The sequence below is a fragment of the Symphodus melops genome (assembly GCF_947650265.1).
Source record: "Symphodus melops genome assembly, chromosome: 19".
Lineage (NCBI taxonomy): Eukaryota > Metazoa > Chordata > Actinopteri > Labriformes > Labridae > Symphodus > Symphodus melops.
In genome coordinates, this window is record NC_136709.1 from 19,447,045 (window position 1) to 19,470,434 (window position 23,390).

Below are 23,390 nucleotides of genomic sequence, written 5' to 3' on the forward strand. Positions count from 1 at the left end.
TTTTTACACTTCACCCAGGACTTTCTTTTCCTGACATCTGTGTGAAGTCTGCTTATCTGATGTGAGAAAGCAGCAGCAAATATTCAGGAAAATGAATGTCGAGTGAGTCTTGTATTGCTCTCTGGGGACAAATAAAGTTTATTTTGAATTGAACAGAGCCGGAGGGGGAGGATGACGCTCACATCCTGTGACTGGCTCAGAACCATTGGCTGTACACTCGGTGACTATCTCTGTGCACGTAAAAAAAAAAAAAATGCTTTGTCTTTGCTGCTCTTTAGTTGAAAATATAAATGTCAAACTACATTTAAAAAAAATCATATAAAATTATTGTTCCAGCGTCAGAGTCTGTTGCTTCATTTGCAAGTGTGAACTTGGCGAAAATGTGAAAAAACGGCGAATGAGCTGATCGGCCTGTTTGAGCGTGGCGCCCCCCGCCCCTGCCTCTCCATGTGCGTAAATCCCACTGACTTTATGAGCGACTGTGTGAGCCTGAAAGGCAGCGAGGCTCTGGCTCATTCGATTATCCTGCGATCAGATTGACGAGGATCGAGCAGACCTGCCCGTCTGTTCCTGTTCGATCAGACGATAACGGTCGGGATGATAACGCCAAGTGGGGAAAAACGTCCTCTGGATCGTGTCAGAGTGGACTCTGGTGTTGTTGCTGCACTCGAGATGACGACAGCGAGGGAACCCTGATGACGCACACACACTCGTACTGTACACGCACACACGCACACTTTCTAAATGAGAAAAAGCAGTGGGGCTTGAAGATGCCCCCTTTCACGCTCTCCGTCCCTCGGCCCCCTTGTTCATTTTCACAGCAGCTCAGCGTCTTCGTCTCTCGCTGAACTCTCATGCATCATTCTGTCTCGTACGCCAGATAAACTGCGACTAGTTAATGATCTGTTTAGCGCGGCGTCCTTGGCTTCGCTTGCCCTCGTTTTTTTTTTTTCATCCTTTTCATTTTCTCGAAGTTTCTGCACCTATAACTTCTTCAACTTCTCCGTGAAGTTAGGCTCTCGCAGGCGAGGCCAAGACTCGAATGAATCTTTTGTCAGCTCTTGAATGCCTGTAGATTTTTTTTTTTTCAGCAAGGTCGCACGATCTTTCAAAAAAAAAAAAAAAAGAAGAAGGATGTTTGTCATTGTGAGACCTGACTGACTGAGTGAACGGCACTCTGCAAATCAATAGCTCTTTTTCCAGCGAATAGCCGGAGGATTGTTTGGTTCATCTGTTACGTATAAACAGCTCTAAGTCTTCAGTTAACAAGAGTGAGGATCGTAAAATCAATGGGCTTTAGACGCACACACACACACACACACACACACACACACACACACACACACACACACACACACACACTTGTAAAAAGCCTTGTACACAATTTTTTGTGGTTACACGAAAACACAACAACCATTAGCTGAGCTTATCTTGTGCAAACACTCACATTCAGTCTGATCTTATTGAGGTTGAGACAGAGCGTTGACTTTATGGCCACGTTAGTTAAACCTCTTCATAAGGTTCGTTCTGTGTGTGTGTGTGTGTGTGTGTGTGTGTGTGTGTGTGTGCAGCAGTGCTCAAGGGGGTAAATCACTGATCATTAGTGAAGTGTGTGTGTTCGTAGGTTTAATTGAAGGAACTGTTTGACAGTATCTGAGTTTATTATCAAGAGAATCTGATGTTAATGCAGCTGCAGTTTACTGAGCCACACACACACACACACACACACACACACAGTGGCTGAGGAGATGGTTTACAACCCTATTACCCAGCCTTCCTCTGTTCTAAGGCAGCTCTAAATCTTTGGCTTCTGTGGACAACAATATGAGCTCTGTTACTCTGCTCTCTGTCTTCCAGGGAAGCGACTTCACCGTCTGTATCTCGTCGTCAAAAAGTGTTCACATTATCTTTCAGGGTGCATGTTGCTACGACGAGTAATAAAAGGAAAAAATGAAGCAAATGCAGATTGTGAAATCTTACATTTCGTTCAGTGTCCACTTGAGGCTGGCTTCAGGAAGTCACATCCACATGACTGAAAACCACAGCTTGTTTCACAGCCTGCTTCAACAAAACAGAATGGTTCTGATATTAGTTGTTTTCATCGCTGGCACACACTGTCATGGTTCATCAAAGAGGTTTAAAATCCGCCTCAGCTCGAGCTCTCTGTCTGTCATTAGGTTGACTGAAAGTTAGGCTGAGACAGCATTTTAAACTCCAGAGCCCCCTGCAGGAACAGATGAGTAACTTCACTCAGGCTTTGTCCATTAATATTTACAGTCTACAGTAACTACAGGAGGGTTTTTTTTGTCAAAGGATAAAGGCCAAATATGAGTGTCACAAAGTCCAAATAACAGTTTTTGCATCATCATGGAACAAACTGATAGCTACAATTCTCGCACCAGCAGCCCCTCAGACTCCATCCCTCTCTTTCCCTTCATCCCCTCCTCCATCCATTCATAGCTGCTATGGGTCTTGTTGTCATGGTTACTGTGTCCTTGCCGTCGCTAAGCCCTGACTGTGCCGCCAGGAGCAAAAAAAAAAAAAAAAAAAAGGTTTATGATAAGACCAATACACATCAACATGTGGCCTTCTGGTATGGATTTTCATTTATGGATCACTTTGGCTTAAAAACGTGCATGCACACAAACACAGCAACACCATCCTCACACACACACGGACACACACGCACACGGAGCAAGTCGTGTCACTTATCATCCAGTGTGTGTTTACGCGTTGTCTCAGATGTGCGCGCTTCATTGCCGACCTTTAAAGGCCATCAAAAGACGTCGCTCTATAGTTTACGTTATAGTATGATCACATGACCGGCTGCTCTGCAAACGCAGCTCGGGTGCCGTGAGAGAGAATTCTGGCACTGAGCTGCATATTGAAGTCAGCGTGAGGGTCCAAAGGTGCTCCGTTTGTAAAGATGGAGGCTGGGCGAGTGTTAGCTGGAGGCACGCTGTAAAAGGATGTCCCGTGTGTTTTATGCATGTGGCCTTGCTTCTCATGCAGACTCGACTCACAGAGAGGATGCTGGGAGATGCAGACACACAGAGCGGGAGAGAAACACAGTTGCCATAGTTTCACGCTTTTTGGCCTCTCGACAACGATCAATGAGAGTTTTCCAACCAGTTGCTCTCATCCTCTTTAGATCTCATTAATATGGAAGCTGATAGTGATTATTATCTGGCCCTTGTTCCTTCCTCTTTATTAACAAAACCCCCCCGGTGATTTCATTCTTAGATTTCTATTAGACAATTTACATCTCCAGGAAATGAATGAACACAACAGTTTTTGTTGTCCTCCTTTAACAGTTTTTTTTATCCCCCCCCCCCTTTTCTGTTTAGTCCTCATCAGCAGTTTAAACTGCTGCCCCGAGGGAAGTGTAACCCCTGTGACCTTTGTTACTATGGCAACAGCTGCATATGCAGAACAGAACTGTGTATTTCACCGTCACGTCACTTTGACTTGATACATTAAGACGAGTTGATCAAACATCTGATGTCTCATTTTGATGATGTGATGTACTTTCTGATTAAATGAATTCAAAGCACTTAATCAGCTCATGTTAGACGATGCAGCGTTTACATTTATTCATTTCAGGCTTCAGGAGAAGCTTGATCGACTTGAATGGATTAATACAGCTTTATTTGAATTCAGGTAAATTGATCATATCCCGTGTATCCTGAACGTTTCTGTTTTGTTCGACTCGGATGTAAAATAGAAGAAGAAATCAGAGAACCAGAACAGAACGAGAGCTGTGCAATAAATGGCACTTTAACATGATCACCTTTTAAAAAAACACACAAAGGCTCTGAGTGTATCTCAGTACATAAAAACAATGATGTCATGTGAACAACTTGGACTATATAGAAATAAATAATGAGATTATTATGCACTTGGAGAAAAAAGTCAATGTTTAGAAAGACGTCAAAAGATCGAGATAAAAATCCAGATGTTGAGAATAAATTGTAAATAAATTGTTGATATTTTGACTTTAAGGAGTTCATGTTGATGTTTTTACGCCTTCTGAAGATTCTTCAAAGATTCTGCCGCTCTATTGATTTGAAATTGACTTGACAGGAAGCAGATTGTTCAAAGTATACAGAGTCAATATGAAAACAAAAGGCGGACATTACTTCGAGGCGAGACTCTAAACGGGTCGTTGGACTTTAACCTGCAGTGGAGAAAAATGAAGGTGTGTCGTCAGAAACGTTTTCTTCTGGAGCTCGCAGGCGGGCAAATATTAACGAGGTAGATGTCGGAACATGAGCAAACAAAGGTTATCAACAGTGAAGGTTTAGGAAGCGTGAGTGCTCCAGAGTTGTGGTTTGTGTGTGTGCGTTGTTGGCAAGTGTTTGAATTGATATTTTCGGAGTGCGGCGAGCCACAAGAGGGAGGAAGCAGGAAGTATTGACTGAGATTTGAAGCTGCTATTTTTGACCTCTGGCTGCTGTGAAGGGTTTGAACTCCGGTCACAGGACGACAGAGGTGGAGAGGCTTAATGAACGGTGATGTTGTTAACGTGTTAATAGGCTGGACTCTGTGCGTGTGCATGCAGGTGTTGATCCGTGTTCTGTGCATGCTGACGTGGTGGGCGACACATTTCCACTGCAGTCAGCCAGCTCAGCACGGATGACCTCATTGTTTATATTATCAGCATCCACTCTTTCTTCTCTTCCTCTCACTCCCACTCATCCCTCCGTTCCCCCCTCTTTTGTTCTCTCCTAGCTCCTCCCAATCTTTTATTTATTTATTTATTGACCATCGCTGCCACTGTATATTACACAACACCATTACGGCCTCATGTCAACGGGCCTAGCGTTGATCTGCCTATCATCTTACTGCTCCCCCCACCTCGCTGCTGCTATTAATACTGCAGATGCCAGCACAGGATTTCCTGTAGCATCTGTGCTAATCCTGTGCTACCTCCAATCTAATTTCCTGTAACATCAACCTTCAACTTATGGTGCAGCCTTTGATAGAAAGCGACCACCTGTGATGCAATCATGTCAGGCTGCAGAATTGTGTGTGTGTGTGTGTGTGTGTGTGTGTGTGTGTGTGTGTGTGTGTGTGTGTGTGTGTGTGTGTGTGTGTGTGTGTGTGTGTGTGTGTGTGTGTGTGTGTGTGTGTGTGTGTGTGTGTGTGTGTGTGTGTGTGTGTGTGTGTGTGTGTGTGTGTGTGTGTGTGTGTGTGTGTGTGTGTGTGTGTGTGTGTGTGTGTGTGTGTGTGTGTGTGTGTGTGTGTGTGTGTGTGTGTGTGTGTGTGTGTGTGTGTGTGTGTGTGTGTGTGTGTGTGTGTGTTGCCAGATGGAACAGATGCCCTCAGTATATAGGGGTATTAACCCTTTGCAGCGTTCAACAAGGGTTCAGGTCAAAACGTTGTATGGCGCCTCTTAACATGGACAAACCGAGCTGCAACCTCCGGTGTTGAAAAATGAAGGCAACGAGGAAGTGCAAAATCCTGCAGTTCATCGAGTGTCCACTAGGGGGCTGGCTCCAAGAGTCGCATACACACCCCATTAAAAAAAAAAAAAAAGAAGAAAAAAGCCAGTTTTAACAGCAACAAATGAAGACATTTAAAGAGGTCTGATGAGCTCACTCAGTGTGGGATGGATGTGTTGACAACTCATCTGTTCAGATTTGAAGAAGGATAAGCGTTGTTCACAGTGAGGCGTGGAGTTGACCTGATTGACAGGTGGGCGTATACGTAAGGAGGTATGTAAAGAGGCTTATAACCCACCTGAGCTCCAGCTCTCAGCCTGTCATTAGGTGGTTGAGTCAAAGTAAAGTTGAGTCAGGGTTTCCAGCAGGGCTTCAACTAACGAGCCTCCAGACCCCCTGCAGGACCAGGCGGCTGACGTCACTCAGACTCTGTTTATTCATATTTAGAGAACCAAAGTGAACCTGATGACTTTTCTTATCGTTTCCCCATGTTTCAGTCTCTATATAAAGACAATTATGGTCAATAGATGTTTTGAGTTTTTCCGCCCTCCCAGCGTAAAACACACCAAATCCTTTTCCTGCCCCTTTATTTAAAAATGGCGACTAGAGGAGGGAGCTCTTGTGTTGGATGTGTCAAAGGGATAACAGCAGCTTCACGGGTAAAGACGGAGATCATTACTTTAAGTCGTGAGGGATCAAGATTACAAGGCTTTGCTGCTCTAGTTGATCTTCGTTCTTGATGAGGCTCTGAGTTCTGCCAGCTTGAAACTGAGCGTATTGTTTCTTTCCTCTTATTACATTCTTCAAACCTCTCGTGGATTCTCTCCCTCTGAGCGCCCCGGGCTGAGTCCACTCTGAAGCACCATAATGGGATGTTTGAAGGGTTTGCACTGGGACGTGCTGGACGTCCATCTGCAGCACTGATGCATATTACAAATTCCTTTTTTCCTCTTCTCCTTCCACCCCTCCTCTGTTGTGCGGCGGCCTGTCAGTCACAGCTCTTACAGCAGGTGTTTGTGGAGGGCAAAACCAGGAAGTGATAAGACGAACGGGACAGTGGAAAGGACAGCGTGGGCAGATGGACAAGCTGACGGGCCGAGTGGAAAGAAGGAGCAGACTGATCGTCTCTGGGGGAAAAAAAAGATAATGAACAGGAAATTACCTGTTGAATGAATAAGTCAGCCCTTACTCGCTCAAATATAGCAGCAACAGGACCGAGTTTCAGACTGATGAAAACGGAGAGAGACCTTCCTGTCTCTGCACTGACAGATTTGTGTGCCTGCCTGCAGACGTGTCTGGACCCTCTCTCACAAAAAACATACATGTAGCAACTGGTGCACCCTGAAGAAAAACGTGTGTGCGCTGAATACTGAGCTGTGTACATTCCTGAGGTCAAGCTGGCGTTGTGTATCTTTGCTCTCGGGGAATGAACGTCTATTTTACTCTCGTATAAACAAAAAGGAAGAAAGCATTATTTGAGCATTTTAAAGGAGCAATATGTAACTCTGACCCCTAGTGTTTATAATGGGTACTGCAGTCACAATGCAAAACATTGTAGAGAGCTGTGTTAATTAAATGACTGTCAGGACCTGAAGACAATTTAACATCTTAATAAGTGTATGTGGAGAAAACGACCTCCCCTGCCTTTAATGTCTGCTCATAGTGTAAGGTCACTTTCTGATTTAGTGCAGTATCTAAAGGCAGCATTATTAATGGATGAAAATGCACTTTAAAGTGTTTGTAATTCATCAGTAGAGGGTTTTTATTACTCTTGGTATTCATCCTTATAATTAAAATGTTGTAGACAAACAGCTCTGTGGAGTCCGCATCATGTTGAGCAAACAAAAACAGGATCTTACCCAGAACCTTGGCATGGGATTACCCTTCTGAAGGATGAGTTGACTGATCATGAATCAATCAATCAGTCGCTCCTTTTTCATGCAGACACGTTCAACATGCTCCAGTTTCTGCTCGTCGAATGATTTTGATGCAACGATTCGCAAAAGAAGCATTTTTGTTTTGTTTTTCAACGTTAAGAGTCTCTAATCATTTCAGCCCCGCGAGATTATCGATTAGAGGAAGCCATGTGTAAGCATGTGGGCTCTTTTTTTTTTTTTCTTTTAAGTATATTTTCCATTTCATTTACTTTCTCTCTACAGTTCTTATTAAGTATTCACAACGTGTGTGTGTGTGTGTGTGTGTGTGTGTGTGTGTGTGTGTGTGTGTGTGTGTGTGTGTGTGTGTGTGTGTGTGTGTGTGTGTGTGTGTGTGTGTGTGTGTGTGTGTGTGTGTGTGTGTGTGTGTGTGTGTGTGTGTGTGTGTGTGTGTGTGTGTGTGTGTGTGTGTGTGTGTGTGTGTGTGTGTGTGTGTGTGTGTGTGTGTGTGTGTTGCTTGGCTTTGTCGATGTTTGGACTGCTCTGTCTCCTTCCATAAACACTCAGCTTTTCTTCCTCCTCATCCTCCTCTCTCTTCTTAAAGTCTGAGCTGTCATGAAGTCGTGCAGGTCCTGCTGCTCAGCTTTCTTGGAAGAAAAAAAAAAAAAAAGGACGAACCGGAGACACGATCACTGCGACTATCTAACTAACTAACTGACAGGATGTTTGATCTCTGTCTTTTCTTCTTCTTCTGTGGTACGCCTTCTTATCATATGGAGCGTGTCAGGACGCCGGTGTGCTGTAGGAGACGTGCACTTGAAGCTCCTGTCTTTATGTGTACGTCCTCTGTCCTGGCTGCAGAGCTGCACTGACCCCTTGTGTTTGTCTGAGAGCATTACACCACGTCAGTCTGTGACAGGAGGAAGGCCTGCGTCTCTTCGACATGTCAGAGAGACACGGGTGCTTGTTCTTCAAACAACTTCATTTCCAGCGTCTTTTTGAAGTTGATGTGAAGTTAAAGTGCCTGGTCACTTAAAGTTCACTCAAGGAGGAGAAGTGTCCAGAGTGGAGCCAGAGGGGACGCCACAGAATCTCACAGACGTCCAACAGAATTCTCATTTTTCTTCACAGTCTCTCGTTCTCTCTCGTCGAGCATGCATCAGTATTGATCTCCTCCTCTTCTCTGTTGCGCGGCTGCCAGCAGACGCTTGTGCAATCGCAGAGAGTGCCTCATCATGCAAAGTGAATCTGTTTGGATCAGACTCACACTGAAGTTTGTTAAAGCAGCAGACCAGGCGTCTTCGTCTTCCTGCATTTGCTTGGATTCTCCCAATGAGCAGACGCTTCCTTTCGGAGCGCCGGATAACCTACAGAGTCCTTGTTGCAGCAGCTGTTGGTTTTCGAACATGACGTCGGCCCTTTGCCCCCCCCAACACACACACACACACACACACACATTCACTCCAGTCTCTCCTCCTAGCATTTCCTGTCTGTCTTCACTCAGGCAAAAATGTCCCAAAAATATCTTTAAAAAAAAGGAGAAGACACTTCCTGAACCATTATGTCTCCATCGAGTCTGTCTGCAACTCACATTCACTTTTAGAACCTTACTTCCCATTTCAGTGTGTGTGTGTGTGTGTGTGTGTGTGTGTGTGTGTGTGTGTGTGTGTGTGTGTGTGTGTGTGTGTGTGTGTGTGTGTGTGTGTGTGTGTGTGTGTGTGTGTGTGTGTGTGTGTGTGTGTGTGTGTGTGTGTGTGTGTGTGTGTGTGTGTGTGTGTGTGTGTGTGTAGATTGTACCTCTGTCATTGCGAGGTTGCATACAGAAAATGTTAGCCAACTCTGACAGCGACGTTTGTAAGTCGGAAGTCTTACGTGGAGCTTCACAGATACGAGTGAGATGAAAGTATCTGGACCCAGACATGTGGAGGCTCTTATTCCGCACCAAAGTACGCACACGAGAGGCAAGTGGCTGTTTGTTTTCATGTCGACCTGCGGCTGATGAGTGGGCGGGGGTGTGTGTGTGTGTGTGTGTGGGGGGGGGGGGGTGATGGATGTGATGGGAAGTGAAGTGAGGTGGGGGCTCGAGGAAGATGTGTGTGGTATTCTGGTAAGAGGAAGGGGGTTTTCTTTGTGTGGGTGGGTCGCTGTGCCGTCCTCTTCACAGCTGTTAATTACAAGGAAACGACCTCATTCTTTATACGTCACCCTGTCATACTTTTAGTTTTACTGCTACAATGAAAGTGAATGAAGCACATTAACATGTAATAAAGTGTAAAGTCAGTGAATTAGTAAAACTGTAATCAAAGTTTTTTTTTTTTTCAATTTATCTTGAAGAATTATTAAGAATTAAATGAAATGTCTGTGAAGCTCGGGGTGTAAGGACTTAGGAAGCGGAGGGTCGCCCAGTTCAGACCATCATATGGAAGTTGGTGTTGTAGCTGATGAGGTGCCGTGTGTGTGTGTGTGTGTGTGTGTGTATGTGTGTGAAACATGTCTCTAAAATAACAGAGTGTAAAACCAGAATTCCCCTCAGGGATTAAAACAGTTGTAATAATAATTCAGAGATCAGATGCTCTACATTGAAGAAGGATTTTCTACCCTCGTCACTATCTTCACGTGCGATCTTCAGTCCGATGAATTCAATGTAATTCCACATTTTTGGGAGCAGCTGTTAAACTGAGAGCCACGGCTCCCCGCAGCGAGCAGAGCGGACGTGAGATCAGTTTGAGAGAAGAGGAAGTGAAAACTCTGAGGGTAGAGGTTTCCTGTCACCAAATGTGGCAATCACCCCCCACCGTGCTGCCCCCTCAACCCTCCCGCTGTGCCTTTGACCTGCAGTTAGACCTACATGTGTGTCCATCTTCATTCATACAAGCTCGAGGAAACCTTTGTGTTGACATTTCATGATCTGCATCAAAACTCTTGTGTAATAACTTCCAACACGACCATCCTCCTCCCCCCCAATAGAACCAGTCCGGCATCGCCTGGATACAGAAGGAATTTGCAAATATTAGAACCCAGGTAAGGTGCAACCACTTCCCCATATGCATTTGCTTCTTCTCTTCCTCTATGCAAAACGAGCCTGCTGTTGTTTTTCCTCTCCTCTGCACTTCAGTCACTTCACACGTTTTCACATTCTTCCTCTGCAAAAAAAAAAAAGCGTTTAAATTCAACCTTTCTCCTCGTGTGAGGCACACTGCAGCGTGATCACATGCTGGTGAGAGGACCGTCCGCTGATGCTGTTAGTTGACTCACGCAGCTGCACTTCTGTTGAGGTGAACCGTCCTTCTGTTCTCTCTGTATTTACTGTTTCCAGAGCAAGAAAAGAGAGAGAGAGAGAGAGCGAGCGAGGAGCGGTGAGAGCTGTTTTAAAGAGGCAGGATGAACAGGAATAGACTATTACGATGGGGATATGCCTTGACTAAAGACAGGAACATCTTTGTCATCTGCATGTGAGCCTCCACTGCCCGTCTGCCCTCCAGCTTCCTCCTGTTGGATTGTGGGTACTGGGAAGAGGCTTCAATCCTGCATTAAAGTTGACAGAAGGCACAGAAACGCTTAACAAACGTTTGATTAGTATTATATTTATGACAGATCAGGATCAGCAAAGACCTGTTTTCTGATCGGAGTCTTTTGATCAACACTGTGCTGTAAAACAAGAACACAAGTGATCGACGTGTTTTCAAGCTAACCGGGTCATCGAGCCCTCTTCCTCTCCCTGCATGAGCTGGCCTGGTTCGCATTTATGAAGGGCCGTCAACATTAATCTGACACTAATTAATCTTTTTTTTTTTTTTTAAGACAAACATTTGTTGTTGCTGCTGTATGTTGACTTTTTTTGTAAATCTGTATTTTTATCCTTTATATTTTTATATATATTTTTAAAATCGCCGTGGCTCAGAGAGAAACGGGTTTTTTTTTCGTTTCATTTTTCTGTACGTCCAGCACATAATAAAGATGACACTGCAAACATTACGAATACACAACACAAAGACACTTCGCCAGAGATTACAGATGATGTTACAGAGATAAAGTAATACACTCGACTACACAGAGAATCATCATCACTGTTGATTCACAAGCTTTTTGTTTTTTTCATTGCACAAATTAATAATGAAACTTTTTTTTTTGTGCCGTTCCACTTTCTCTCTCTCTCTCTCTCTCTCTCTCTCTCTCCCTCTCTCTCTCTCTCTCTCTCTCCCTCTCTCTCTCTCTCTCTCTCTCTCTCTCTCTCTCTCTCCCTCTCGCTCTCTCTCTCTCTCGCTCTCTCTCAGCCACAGATGTGTGTGTTTGTGTGCGGGACTGTGTGTAGGGTGCAGGACTGTGAGAATAAGTGCAGGCTCTTCCTTCCTGCCCGTTTCGGTTCCAGTTCACTTCAGCTGTAGTCGGCCGCTGAGGACACACGGGGCGAGGAGGAGCACCGAGTGGGAGGACAGGAGAGATAATGGAAGAGAAAATGAAGATGAAGAGTTGATATAAATTACAGCAGAGGGCCTCTGCACAGTGAACAGATAGATAGAGGGCAGAGGGCTGAGAGAGATTTTTCCACATTTACCTGCCGTCCACAGAGCTGATCCCGACATGAGTGCACAGATGAGTTTCAAGTGTGCTTGTGGCGAGAGGAAGAGGCGCTTGTTGAGATGATTTATGCGAGGTAGTGCGCTTGTTGGCCTGGTTACGGACACTGTCAGGATTAGGAAGCAGAAGTTTGACAAGTGCTGAGATGGAGAAGGACAAGAGAAAGTTCAACCTGAGCCGCTTTCTGACCTTCTACCTGTCCAAAAAGAACAAAGTGTTAGCTGACACGGGCCCCAGCCTCCAACCCACATCTGCAAAGGAAAACAGCTGTGACAGCTCACCTGCAACCAGGAACGGCTGGACGGTAAAGTGATTCCTCTCTGTGTAGATGAAGTTGGTTTATTGTTGAAATGAAGTGCGATTCCTTATCGCTGCAGTGTGCACACGGCTGGATGTTATTTGCGTTTGTGTAGAAACTAGAAGCAGCTGAGAGCTCGCACATTCAACCAGACTCTGGTTTCCTGTTGTCAAGTAAAGCACCAGGCTGCAGCGGCCTGTGGTGATGTGCTGTTGGAGCTTCAGATAAAACAGTTTGTCTGCTGCTTGATAAACAGAAACGTTCTTTCATTCACAGTTAATCTCAGGTTTGTTTTTAGTGAAAGTACGGGAACGATTTTAATCCTAAAATAGGCCAAACTTTGTGAAAAATGGACGCTGACTAAACTTCAGTTTCATGTCACCTCGGAGGCCAAAACAGACGACGATTTGCGATGTACAACAAAGTGAATGATAAGACTGCAGCCAGCTGCAGCATGCTGTCAGGTCAGGTCAGATTATGGAGCATGTGGACGAACGCCGCCTTCTCCAATTCTCTGCACTTTTCTTTGAGCAGAAAACTCGAGCCTGCGAGAATTTGCTGTGAAATCAAACGCCATTAATCCAGCGTGCAACAAGTGTTAAATACACACACTGCACTTGTACTGCACCTCCAGTTGTCTTGGTCGCTGAAGGCGTTTCACAGTACATGTTAGAAATCACCCTGAACCACACACATTCACACACTGACCGCAGATGCTACAGTGTGCAAAGTGCCCAGCTGCCATGCCATCAACATGTGGACTGCAGGAGCTGGATATTAAACTGGTCGACTCCTGAGCCACAGTTATTGATTCTTTCATTCATCTTTTTTTGACTCACTTCAGTAACAGGTTATTTTTGATCATAGTAATGAAGTCGAGCAGCTCTTTCATAAGTCCGTGTTTTGTCTGTTATTTCTCCGGTGATTGCTGCGTGCATTGCAGCAGACGTCTATATTCAGGACATATTCAGAAATCAACTTTACATCAGAGCAGATGTCCTACTTTCATTCCAAATTTAATTTTTGTTGTTTGTCTCCTGGGTGTCAAAAAAAAACAAAAAACCCTCTGTAAAATGTCCCTGCAGGTATCTGTAGTTCTGTGCTTCTTTCTTGGCTTGGGGCATGAAACTCAGGGAAGAAGAGAAAACTGCTTCAGAAAAACAGAATAGTTGTTGTCACTCTCTCGCTCTCTCTCTCTCTCTCGCTCTCTCTCGCTCGCTCTCTGTCGCTCGCTCGCTCGCTGTTCCCTTGGGTGCTGTCAGTTGATGTTGACACAAGGTCAGCACGAGGGTTCATGTGGTGGAGTTGTCAGCTGTACCGGTGCTCCACCCTGTGAAGAACCCAGAGACGCTCTCTTTACACTCTCATGTGGTTACAACGCTCGTGTCCCAAGACGCAAAGTTCAACCACTGGACGCTTTTTTGTTTTTTTGTTTTTTTTTAAATTGCTTTGTGTGAAGTGACAGTTTTCTGCTGCTTGCTTGTAATGTGGCAGTTTACACTCTTTACTTCAAACACTCGGTGACGAGCTGCAGAGCGTGCAGAAACTCATTCTTACACACACGCGCGCGCACACACACACACACACACACGTACGTGTCATTGTTTTCGGCACTTGTTCTGTGTGACTGGTTTGTTTACTGTCCTCCTTTGTTTGTCACCATTCAGGACGATGGAGAAATCAAGGAGATCAACATCACCCATGTGGTCAAGGAAGGCTCCGAGAAGGCGGACGCTTCTCAGTTTGAACTGCTCAAAGTTTTGGGGCAGGGATCATTTGGCAAGGTATCACACACACACACACACACACACACACACACTCACACACTCACACACACTCCAAGCTGCTTTCTCACTCTTCTTATCTTGTAACACTTTCCTTCCCTGATGGGGTTTTTGTGCTGATCTTGGTTCCTGGTTTCGTAGGTGTTCTTGGTGCGAAAGGTGACCGCTCCAGATGCCAACCAGCTCTACGCCATGAAGGTCCTGAAGAAGGCCACACTCAAAGGTACACTGGCACTTTGAAGGACTTGAGCGGCGTCACAGTTTGTGCTCTGAGAGAGCCTCCATGCTTCCTCCCTTTTGTAAACTTTCTCTTGATTGGACCATGAAATGCAGGACAGATGCTGAGCAGCTGATCTGACTCATGAAGTTCTGGGAGCAGAAGACAATAAAAATTGTTTCCTTATTATTGAAGGAATTAGGAAGAATTTCATGTCCGTTCAGTCTTGGAAAGATTAACAGTCAGAAAAGTTTTCTGCAACACATTTGACGACAAACCTTCACTGTTCCGTCCCTGCTTCACATAAAGACACTTTTTTTTTATGCTTTCAGGTCGATTTCATTGTTTACTTTCAAGTGGCAGATACCCTCAGTTTCATGTAAGAGGGTGTATGGTTTCCTGTAAAGGAGTAACCACACAGAGTTCAGTGGATGTTTGTTAAGCCCACCCCAGCTTGCAGGCGTTTGTTCTTCTTCTGCTTCTTCTTGTTTCATCTTTGAGCACAAACTGTTTAATCTGCTTGGCCGACGTCAGGGCCCTTAAATCTGCTCGAGCACATGTACAGGCTGTTATTTGTTATTTTTCTGTTTGCATTAGGAGTAAGCATGCAATCGATGAGGATGACGACGCAAACATGGAGTCTTCGCTCTTAGTGTATGCGTATTGTGATAGGAGATGAATGAATGTTTTATTTGTATTATGTATTCTGTGTTGACCTGCAGATGGAAATGATCAATCTTCTATAATCTTTTTTCTCTGTGAGATTAGTGTTATGTTTGTACATGGTCTCTGACATCTAAATTAGTGAACTAACCTGCTGCACAGGTGTGTATACTGATGGATCCACAGTGAGAGCAGATTAGTCATCCACAGCTGCATTAACAGCAGTGTGTCTCTGTGTGTCTTACTGTGCAGTGAGAGACCGTGTGAGAACCAAGATGGAGAGAGACATCCTGGCAGACGTCAACCACCCATTTGTTGTCAAACTGCACTACGGTGAGCGACCGTGTTGTCTTTCTCCTGAAGTGTGTCGCTCATTCAAACTGGGGAAATGTTTGTTTTTAAGTTTCTGGTACTTTTCTAAATGAAGGTTGTGGTTTGATTTAATTTGTAGCGTTCCAGACTGAAGGGAAGCTGTACTTGATCCTGGATTTTCTCCGAGGAGGAGATCTCTTCACGAGACTCTCCAAAGAGGTCAGTGGGATTTCGAGATCTCAGCACCAGGTCTTGATGTCGTTGTGCTTGTTTACATGTTGTCCCTGTTTCCTGCTCAGGTGATGTTCACCGAGGAGGATGTGAAGTTTTATCTGGCAGAGCTGGCACTGGGACTGGACCACCTCCACAGCCTGGGCATCATTTACAGAGACCTCAAACCTGAAAAGTAAGAGCAGGAAAAACCAGCCTGAACAGACGGAAACAAAAACGTATTTGGATCCAAAAGCATGTTGACATCGTTATTGACCTTTCCCTTTAGCAACCTGCTTCAAAACTCTGCAATGAGTTTTTACAGTTTATTAAAGTTCGTTCATAACTGTGAAGCCAAATGTTTAGAGAATGATCAATAACTTTTGAATTATGTGTTGACATGCTCTTTGTCTGTTGTCCTTTTTTAAAGGAATATTAAAATTTCTGCATTTGCGAGATGTGTAAAGGATTATTTTATCTTAAAAACAAAAAATACAAACGTTGATTATTCCTCGTTATAAATGACCAGAAGTCGACCTTTCGTTCGGTTAGTCGCAAAAACAGAAATCTGTGACACACTAAACCTTCCTGTCAGCTTCGTGCTGTGCTTGAGGAAGCTGAAGGTGAAATGTGTCGTTGGCTCACAATAAAGTGACTCATAAAGTCATGTTCAGTGTGCCACTGGTTATTGATTCATTCTTCCTTCTACTGCACGAATTCAAAACAACTTTTTATCTAATCTGATAAATGATTCCACTGTTGTGCACTTTTTAATCACTCACACTTATATTTCTCTTTATTTCCCCTCAGGCAGAAAAGACTGAACGCAAACCTGCCTTATTTCACATTTTCAAAATCGTTGAATGTTTGGAGCGCTGCGTATTTATTTGTATATGAGCTTGAGCTCTTCCTCTCCACATGAATAGGTGTGTCGCTACTTTTTGCTTTACAGTGTCATTTTTAGGATGAATTCTTCAACCTCCTAAACACACAAACCTACAGATTAGAAACACAGTGCTGCTCGAGAGCAAAAGCCTGTTAAAGTTTAAGTTGTCACTTTTCTATTACAGGAGATAATCCAGGCTGAAGACAGGAGAGAGTTACGTCTGTAGTGTTTCCTCATTGTGCAGAGTGTGAAGTCTGGAGGATTAAAAGATAGATAGATAGATACTTTATTGATCCCGAGGGAAATTCATGTTTTATGCAACTTTTAACACGTATGTGATTTTTTTTTTTTCTTCCCAGCATCCTCCTGGATGAAGAGGGACACATCAAACTAACTGGTGAGTCTCTCGCTCCGCTCTTCTACTCAATCTTCTGCTGTGTTTGGAATTAGTCCACACAAGAAACAACGTCCTCTTAACAAAGGTGTTTATCAAAGATTAGTCACACACACACACACACACACACACACACACACACACACACACACACACACACACACACACACACACACACACTTTCCTCCCCTCTATGACCTTCATTACTCAGCGTGAAGAACAAGCCTTATCTCTCTGACTGCAGACATCTGCATACACGCCTGTGCATGGTCTAAAGGTTAATTATTGCACTTTATCTTTTTTTGTCTCTATAATCACCACAATAAATTTACGCCCGGGCCCCGCCGCCACCGACGCAAAGGTGACCGCAAGAGATTACACACAGGCATTATTACAGGTCACACTGATGAAGCATTAAAGCAATTCAAGTGGACACAGATGAGACCCTGCTGCTACTTTAAGAGTGGAAAAAACCAGCTGACAAATACGTCATACTTAAAGATGTGCTGTAAAAAAGATGCGTCTCAGACAGGAGCGATCCAGACGGCGTGTAAACGAGTGCACTCACTCCTGTGCTGTGTTCTCCAGATTTCGGCTTGTGTAAAGAAGCCATCGATCATGAGAAGAAAGCGTATTCCTTCTGCGGTACTGTGGAGTACATGGCGCCCGAGGTGGTGAACAGGCAGGGACACACCCACAGCGCCGACTGGTGGTCATTCGGAGTGCTGATGGTAAGCGAACGCTCGAGCAGTGATCTCAATGAATATACACGCAGGTACATATCACGGTTGTTTTCTCTGTGCGTCTCCCAGTTTGAGATGTTGACTGGGTCGCTGCCGTTTCAAGGGAAGGACCGCAAAGAAACCATGGGCCTGATTCTGAAGTGAGTACTCTTCATATGAACACGTTCGAACAGTCCAGTCATCACGTACTTTAATTATTATTTCTAAACTCGTCTCTTGAGACGAGATGATTCAAGCTGTCTGTTCCGTCCGTGTGCAGGGCGCGGCTCGGCATGCCTCAGTTCCTGAGTACGGAGGCTCAGTCTCTGCTCAGGGCTTTGTTTAAGAGGAACCCTGCCAACAGACTGGGTCAGTAACAACTGGGCATCACCATATTTACAAATGGGAACATAAAGTCTGTGCGTCAGTCAAACTGACTTCTCCGTCTTCTCACAGGGTCGAATGCTGATGGTGCAGAGGAGATCAAAAGGCACGGTTTCTTCTCCACCATAGACTGGAATGTGAGTCTCAAATCATTCAAACACGTTTTCATTATTGCGAACAATTTGTGAGTAAGAGCTTGTTACATTCTGCATTAATAATACTCCTTTCAGAAACTCTTCAGACGAGAGATCAAACCTCCGTTCAGACCAGCGGTGGCACGTCCGGATGACACCTTCTATTTTGACTCGGAGTTCACCTCCCGCACCCCTAAAGGTGAGAGGTCGTGATTAATGTTCCTCTGGCTCTGTTTCCTCCATGACAGCACTCATGTATGTACAGAATATATGTACAGAAGAGGTACATATATTGCTATATTGCATTCATTTGATCACAGAAGTGCTTGTATAAAACTTTCAAACATCAGAGCCCGACGGATTAATCATCCAGCCGATATTAGTAATCCAGCGACTATCAGGGGAGGCTAATTTTATCGCAGATATTCCGATATTCCTCCATTTATTCATCAGTCAGATAGCATTTTATTTGAGCTATCATTGAATTATACTGGCAGCTTTTTCACCAGCAGAGGGCGCTGTTTTGGATTACATCAAGTGTCTTTACTCGGCACAGTGTCGGGCGGTGATGCACGAACATGCACCGTTACTTCCGTCCAGTTCAGTGACCATCATGACTTCAGTATAAATCTTTTCCGCAAGTGTTTGACAAATGCATTTCAGGGATCAATAAATGTGTTAATCAATACAGATCTGATTCTGAGATCAAACACAGATCTAAGAAAGATTGGCTGTTATCGTTCGTCATCATCAGCCCTCGAAATCCCATTTTGGTCACGGTCCTAAAACAACATTGACTTACTTCAAAGGACTTTCAAGGCGTATAATACTGGACTTCCCTTCTTATCGCTCAGACTCTCCTGGAGTTCCTCCAAGTGCCGGAGCTCACCAGCTCTTCAGAGGCTTCAGCTTCATCGCGTCGACTCTGCTGGACGAGGAAGGTTCAGTGGAGCCGGTCCAACCCCCACCACACCCGGTGGTTCAGGTGAGATTGACCACTTGAGTCACTGTGCCTTTTTTTTTTTTTTTTAAAACATTCATTTTTGTGTAAGATTTGAAGTGATTTCCTTTAACACAGCTGACGTGTATTAAAGGACAGAGTCAGCTGTGAGAGGCCCAGAAGTGTTTCTGAACATTCAGCCCTTCCTCTCCTCTCCTCTCTAACTCTTCTCCTGCAGCAATTACACGGGAAGAACCTGCTGTTCAGCGACGGATACATACTGAAGGAAGACATCGGCATGGGCTCCTTCTCTGTCTGTAAACGATGTGTCCACAAAGCCACCAACACAGAATACGCTGTCAAGGTATGATACAAACACACACACACACACACACACACATACACACACACACACACACACAACCCCAGTTATACCAACAGGGCCCAGAGTCTCTAACTCGACTCCTCTGTCGCTCCTCTGTTCAGACGTTGTTTCCTCCTCTCGCTTGTGTTGTACTTCCTCTCTGTTGTACGTCTCTTTGGATAAAGTTATAGTCCATTAATGAGATCTACAATCCTACAAACAATTTAAGGCGACCTTTATCTATGAGTGATAAAATTTGAGCTTTTTGTCTCGGTTGCTTTTGTGATTTACAGATGATTGACAAAACCAGCACAGACCCGTCTGAGGAGATTGAGATCCTGCTTCGATATGGACAGCACCCAAACATCATCACCCTGAAGGATGTAAGTCAACTCTCTTTAGCGTTACTGTGAGGTCCTCTGAAGTCCACAGCTGTTGATCTGACCTTGTGTGTGTGTGTGTGTGTGTGTGTGTGTCAGGTGTACGACAACAGTAAGCAGGTGTTCCTGGTGACGGAGCTGATGCGCGGAGGAGAGCTGCTGGATCGGATCCTGAAGCAGAAGTCCTTCTCAGAGAGAGAGGCCAGCGCTGTGCTTCACACCATCACCAAGACCGTGGACTACCTGCACTCCCAGGGGGTGAGCACACCGTTTAACACCTTTCAGTTTCTTTTTTCTGTTTAGGGACTTTATGTTTGATTTAACTAATCGGAGGATTAGATTGATGGATCACATCTTTTCAGTTATTGGTCATTGATAAATCTTGTTTTGAAACGTATCGGTTTTTAAAACATATTTTTATGTTACCAATTATGAAGCACAGAGGCTTTTTTCACTGCATAGTACCCGGCTTGATGTGATACTGTTGTTTACTCAGTCTAGTGCTGACAGAGCTAAATGCATGTGTAAGAAAGAAGTTTCACTTTTATGATCAGAATCAGGATGTAACTGTGTGTTATTTATCACTCCTCCTCTTCACCTTCCATCCTCCTGCAGGTGGTGCACAGAGACCTGAAGCCCAGTAACATCCTCTATGTTGACGATTCGGGGAATCCTGACTCCATCAGGATCTGTGACTTTGGCTTCGCCAAGCAACTACGGGCCAACAACGGCCTGCTGATGACCCCGTGCTACACGGCTAACTTCGTAGCTCCTGAGGTGAGCGGAGGGATTCACACAAGCTGCTGATTAAATGCTGTTGTCACCCAGATTAAACTGGCTCATTGACACATTAAATTAAACTGTGTGTCTCCATCATCTTTATCGCAGGTGTTGAAGCGTCAGGGTTATGATGAAGGATGCGACATCTGGAGTCTGGGAGTCCTGCTGTACACCATGCTGGCTGGGTGAAGAACAACACTTCAACCATTCACTTGAACAGTTTTTTGTTCCTTCCCACTGCCCTGGAAGTTCCCTCTCTTATTGGTCTCCTTTACTTCTTACAGTTTTACTCCATTTGCAAACGGACCCGAGGACACCCCCAATGAGATCCTGAACAGGATAGGCAACGGTCACTTCAGCCTGACTGGAGGAAACTGGGACCCTGTGTCTGATTCTGCCAAGGTACAGGCTAAAAATCTGAAGGACAGAAATGTCTTTTAGAGTTAACAAGTCTTCTATCTTAAAAATCGCTTTCACGTCATCCATGCTCGTCTTCTAGGACCTCGTGTCCAAGATGCTTCATGTGGATCCCCATCAGAGACTGACAGCTCAGCAGGTCCTCAAACATCCCTGGATCGTCCAGAGGGACAAACTACCCAACAACCAGCTCCCACACCATGACCCCAAACTGGTCAAGGTAACGCAGTGTTATCTTCAAACATACTTCACCATCAGGATATCTGAGTTTTAAGTTGGGCGTCTGGGCACTTTAACATGTGTTAACTGATCAGGTATTTATGTTCCTGGCAGATACAGTTACAGTGTTTGATTTTCAGGATTAAAGGTGCTGAAGATCATGATTTTTGACCAGTAGTACAGGGGTCCAGTTTTTTCATCCTTGGCCAATCGAATGCCTCATGTATGTCTTAATCACCACTGTTCTGTTCACCACTGTTCAGGGTGCGATGGCTGCCACCTACTCTGCTCTGAAAAACTCCCAACCGCCTCCAGAACTCAAGCCCATCGAGAGCTCCTTCCTGGCCCAGCGGCGTGTCAAGAAGCTCCCCTCCACCTCCCTGTAGAGACTCTTACAAACAGCCAATCAGCTCCTTGGAGACTGGCCAAAACTGCACCCCCTTGGCTCCAACCACGCAGTCAGCTTGCATCGGGAACTCGGCGTCCTCCCACCTCTACCAGCCAAGGAACACTGACTGTGGTCCTGCCCCCATCTCGTGACATCACTCCCGCTCTTGCTACTCTGTCATCCTCCCTTTTTCGGGCTGCTGTGAGCCAATCTTTGGACTAGCAAGGAAACATAGATGGGGGCTATAAGGGCAAATTAAGAAGGGTGCAGGTTTTTGGCAGATGTGCAAGTGATGTGTGTATGTGTGTGTGTGTGCGTGTGTGTGTGTGTGTGCGTGCGTGCGATGGTGCATGACCTGCCTCGGAGTCGATGCAGCCATGTTTTTTTTCGATTGTGACGACGACCGTTTTCTCCCCTCATCACTGCTGTAATCAGATGTCATTCGGCTTGCTGCACGCCTGTTTGTCTGCCTGTTCTGTTGTGTTTTGTCTTCTTTTTGTAAAGTTGACGAGCTTTATATTACCGGTTGTGCTGCCAAAAATCAAACTGTGCCGACAGCACGGAACCAGACTACTGTCCAACTGCTGTTCAATGTTTTTGAAAAAGCGTTATTAATATGACTATGGAAACATTTCTACCATAAATGCCTCTTTGGCTCGGTACAGCCAGAACAAGTGGATTCTGGGAAATGTCAATGCTGATGTTTTTGTTAAAGTCAATCTATGCTTGTTTTTGTTATACAGAGAGTGTGTGTGTGTGTGTGTGTGTGAGTGTGTATGTTTGGTGTGTGTGCTAGTTGCATGACTTGCAGTGTGCGTGTGCGTGTGTGTGTGTGTGTGTGTGTGTAATGTCTTGCTGGACGCTGCAGGGTCATTTGCATGGTCCGGTGATGTGATGATGTCATGTGGCTTCCTTGTTTCTCTCCCTCTTCTCTGCTTGGTCAATATGCTGGCAACCATTTTGAGATGTCTCTTATTTTTATTACTACAAAATTAGTAACATAGGTGGCTTTCAGTGAAAGAAAACGTGCCCAAAGGAACAATGTGGCATGTTTAAAAAAAAAAAATCTTTAATTGCTCTGTTTTCTTGTTTTGTTTATTCCCCACTGTGTTTCTTTGATAATGCATATTGAATGCTGTTTCCTATGTTGGCTGCTTTGGTTGTTGACTGTTTTTCTTTTTTGTCCAAAGAAAGTGGTGAATAAAAGTAGTGAAAGATATGCTGAGCACATCACCGTCTGTGAACTCGATGCCCCACAGGTCTTTCCTTCTGCTTTGAAACAGAAGTTTAGTATTAGACAACTTCGAAACTGCCTCCCTTCACCATCATTTAAAAAAAAATTAAAAAACTACCCGTGAAATTCTTCGGCTCCACCCTAAGCTTGGAGTTAAAGTCTTGTGTCAACTCTTCCATCCATGATGTTTGAATTTCCTTGACAGGCCTCATAGGGTAGGCCGTGCTTTCAGTTCAGTGCCTGGGCCTACAGGTGAGGTTAAAGGTCACGTATTAAACATGAGAAATGATAGAGCCTGTACATGTGGGGAAGGAGAGACCTGTGTGGCCAAATGTTATATGAACCAGCTTGTCTTACCTCAAAAGGGATCAAAGTGACATTATCATTCTTGTTTGGTGGCGAAGCTCCCTCCTTTCACTAGATTTATGGTAAGATGTTATTGTATGATAAAGATGAAGATTTTTATATCTTACAATATTAAAAAATGCAGTTGCTATGAAAAAGCTGTGTCTTGTTTTGTTTTAGTAAAGCTTTAAATGGGCACGATGATGTTGTATTGCATTTTATTTCAGTTTCACCATCAAAAAGTTCTGTTTTCTTTTTTATATCAAAGATTGACAGGCTAGCTTCAATCAATGTTAGTTAACAGAGGTGCTTTGAATTTAATGCTAATATCAGCATAGCTTCACATTCTTTTAAGTACAGGTTAGGCTAATATACATATATTTTGTTTAAACAAACTAAACTATACGATGTTTAGTGAGTTAA

General features: G+C 44.4%; 1 protein-coding gene across 4 annotated transcripts in view; it reads left to right on the forward strand.

The window, feature by feature from the left end:
- rps6ka1 (ribosomal protein S6 kinase a, polypeptide 1) overlaps positions 1-23,125 on the forward strand; it is a gene marked incomplete at its 5' end in the record, with an annotated part of 50,786 nt that extends 27,661 nt beyond the window's left edge. For 2 of the 4 annotated variants that reach the window (XM_079369388.1, XM_079369387.1), the window contains 20 exons: positions 13,862-13,978; positions 14,120-14,201; positions 15,111-15,191; positions 15,310-15,389; positions 15,470-15,576; positions 16,626-16,663; positions 17,249-17,391; positions 17,473-17,543; positions 17,663-17,751; positions 17,839-17,903; positions 17,997-18,099; positions 18,755-18,885; positions 19,079-19,204; positions 19,498-19,587; positions 19,684-19,842; positions 20,200-20,361; positions 20,473-20,549; positions 20,649-20,766; positions 20,864-21,001; positions 21,264-23,125. In XM_079369388.1, the coding sequence (XP_079225514.1) occupies positions 13,862-13,978; positions 14,120-14,201; positions 15,111-15,191; positions 15,310-15,389; positions 15,470-15,576; positions 16,626-16,663; positions 17,249-17,391; positions 17,473-17,543; positions 17,663-17,751; positions 17,839-17,903; positions 17,997-18,099; positions 18,755-18,885; positions 19,079-19,204; positions 19,498-19,587; positions 19,684-19,842; positions 20,200-20,361; positions 20,473-20,549; positions 20,649-20,766; positions 20,864-21,001; positions 21,264-21,386 (2,100 nt within the window). In that variant the 3' untranslated portion in view covers positions 21,387-23,125. Of the gene's footprint in view, positions 1-10,285; positions 10,340-11,710; positions 12,201-13,861; positions 13,979-14,119; positions 14,202-15,110; positions 15,192-15,309; positions 15,390-15,469; positions 15,577-16,625; positions 16,664-17,248; positions 17,392-17,472; positions 17,544-17,662; positions 17,752-17,838; positions 17,904-17,996; positions 18,100-18,754; positions 18,886-19,078; positions 19,205-19,497; positions 19,588-19,683; positions 19,843-20,199; positions 20,362-20,472; positions 20,550-20,648; positions 20,767-20,863; positions 21,002-21,263 lie in introns of those variants that run through there. The other 2 variants (XM_079369386.1, XM_079369389.1) reach the window with 2 other exon arrangements.
- Between the last annotated feature and the right edge of the window lie 265 nt (positions 23,126-23,390).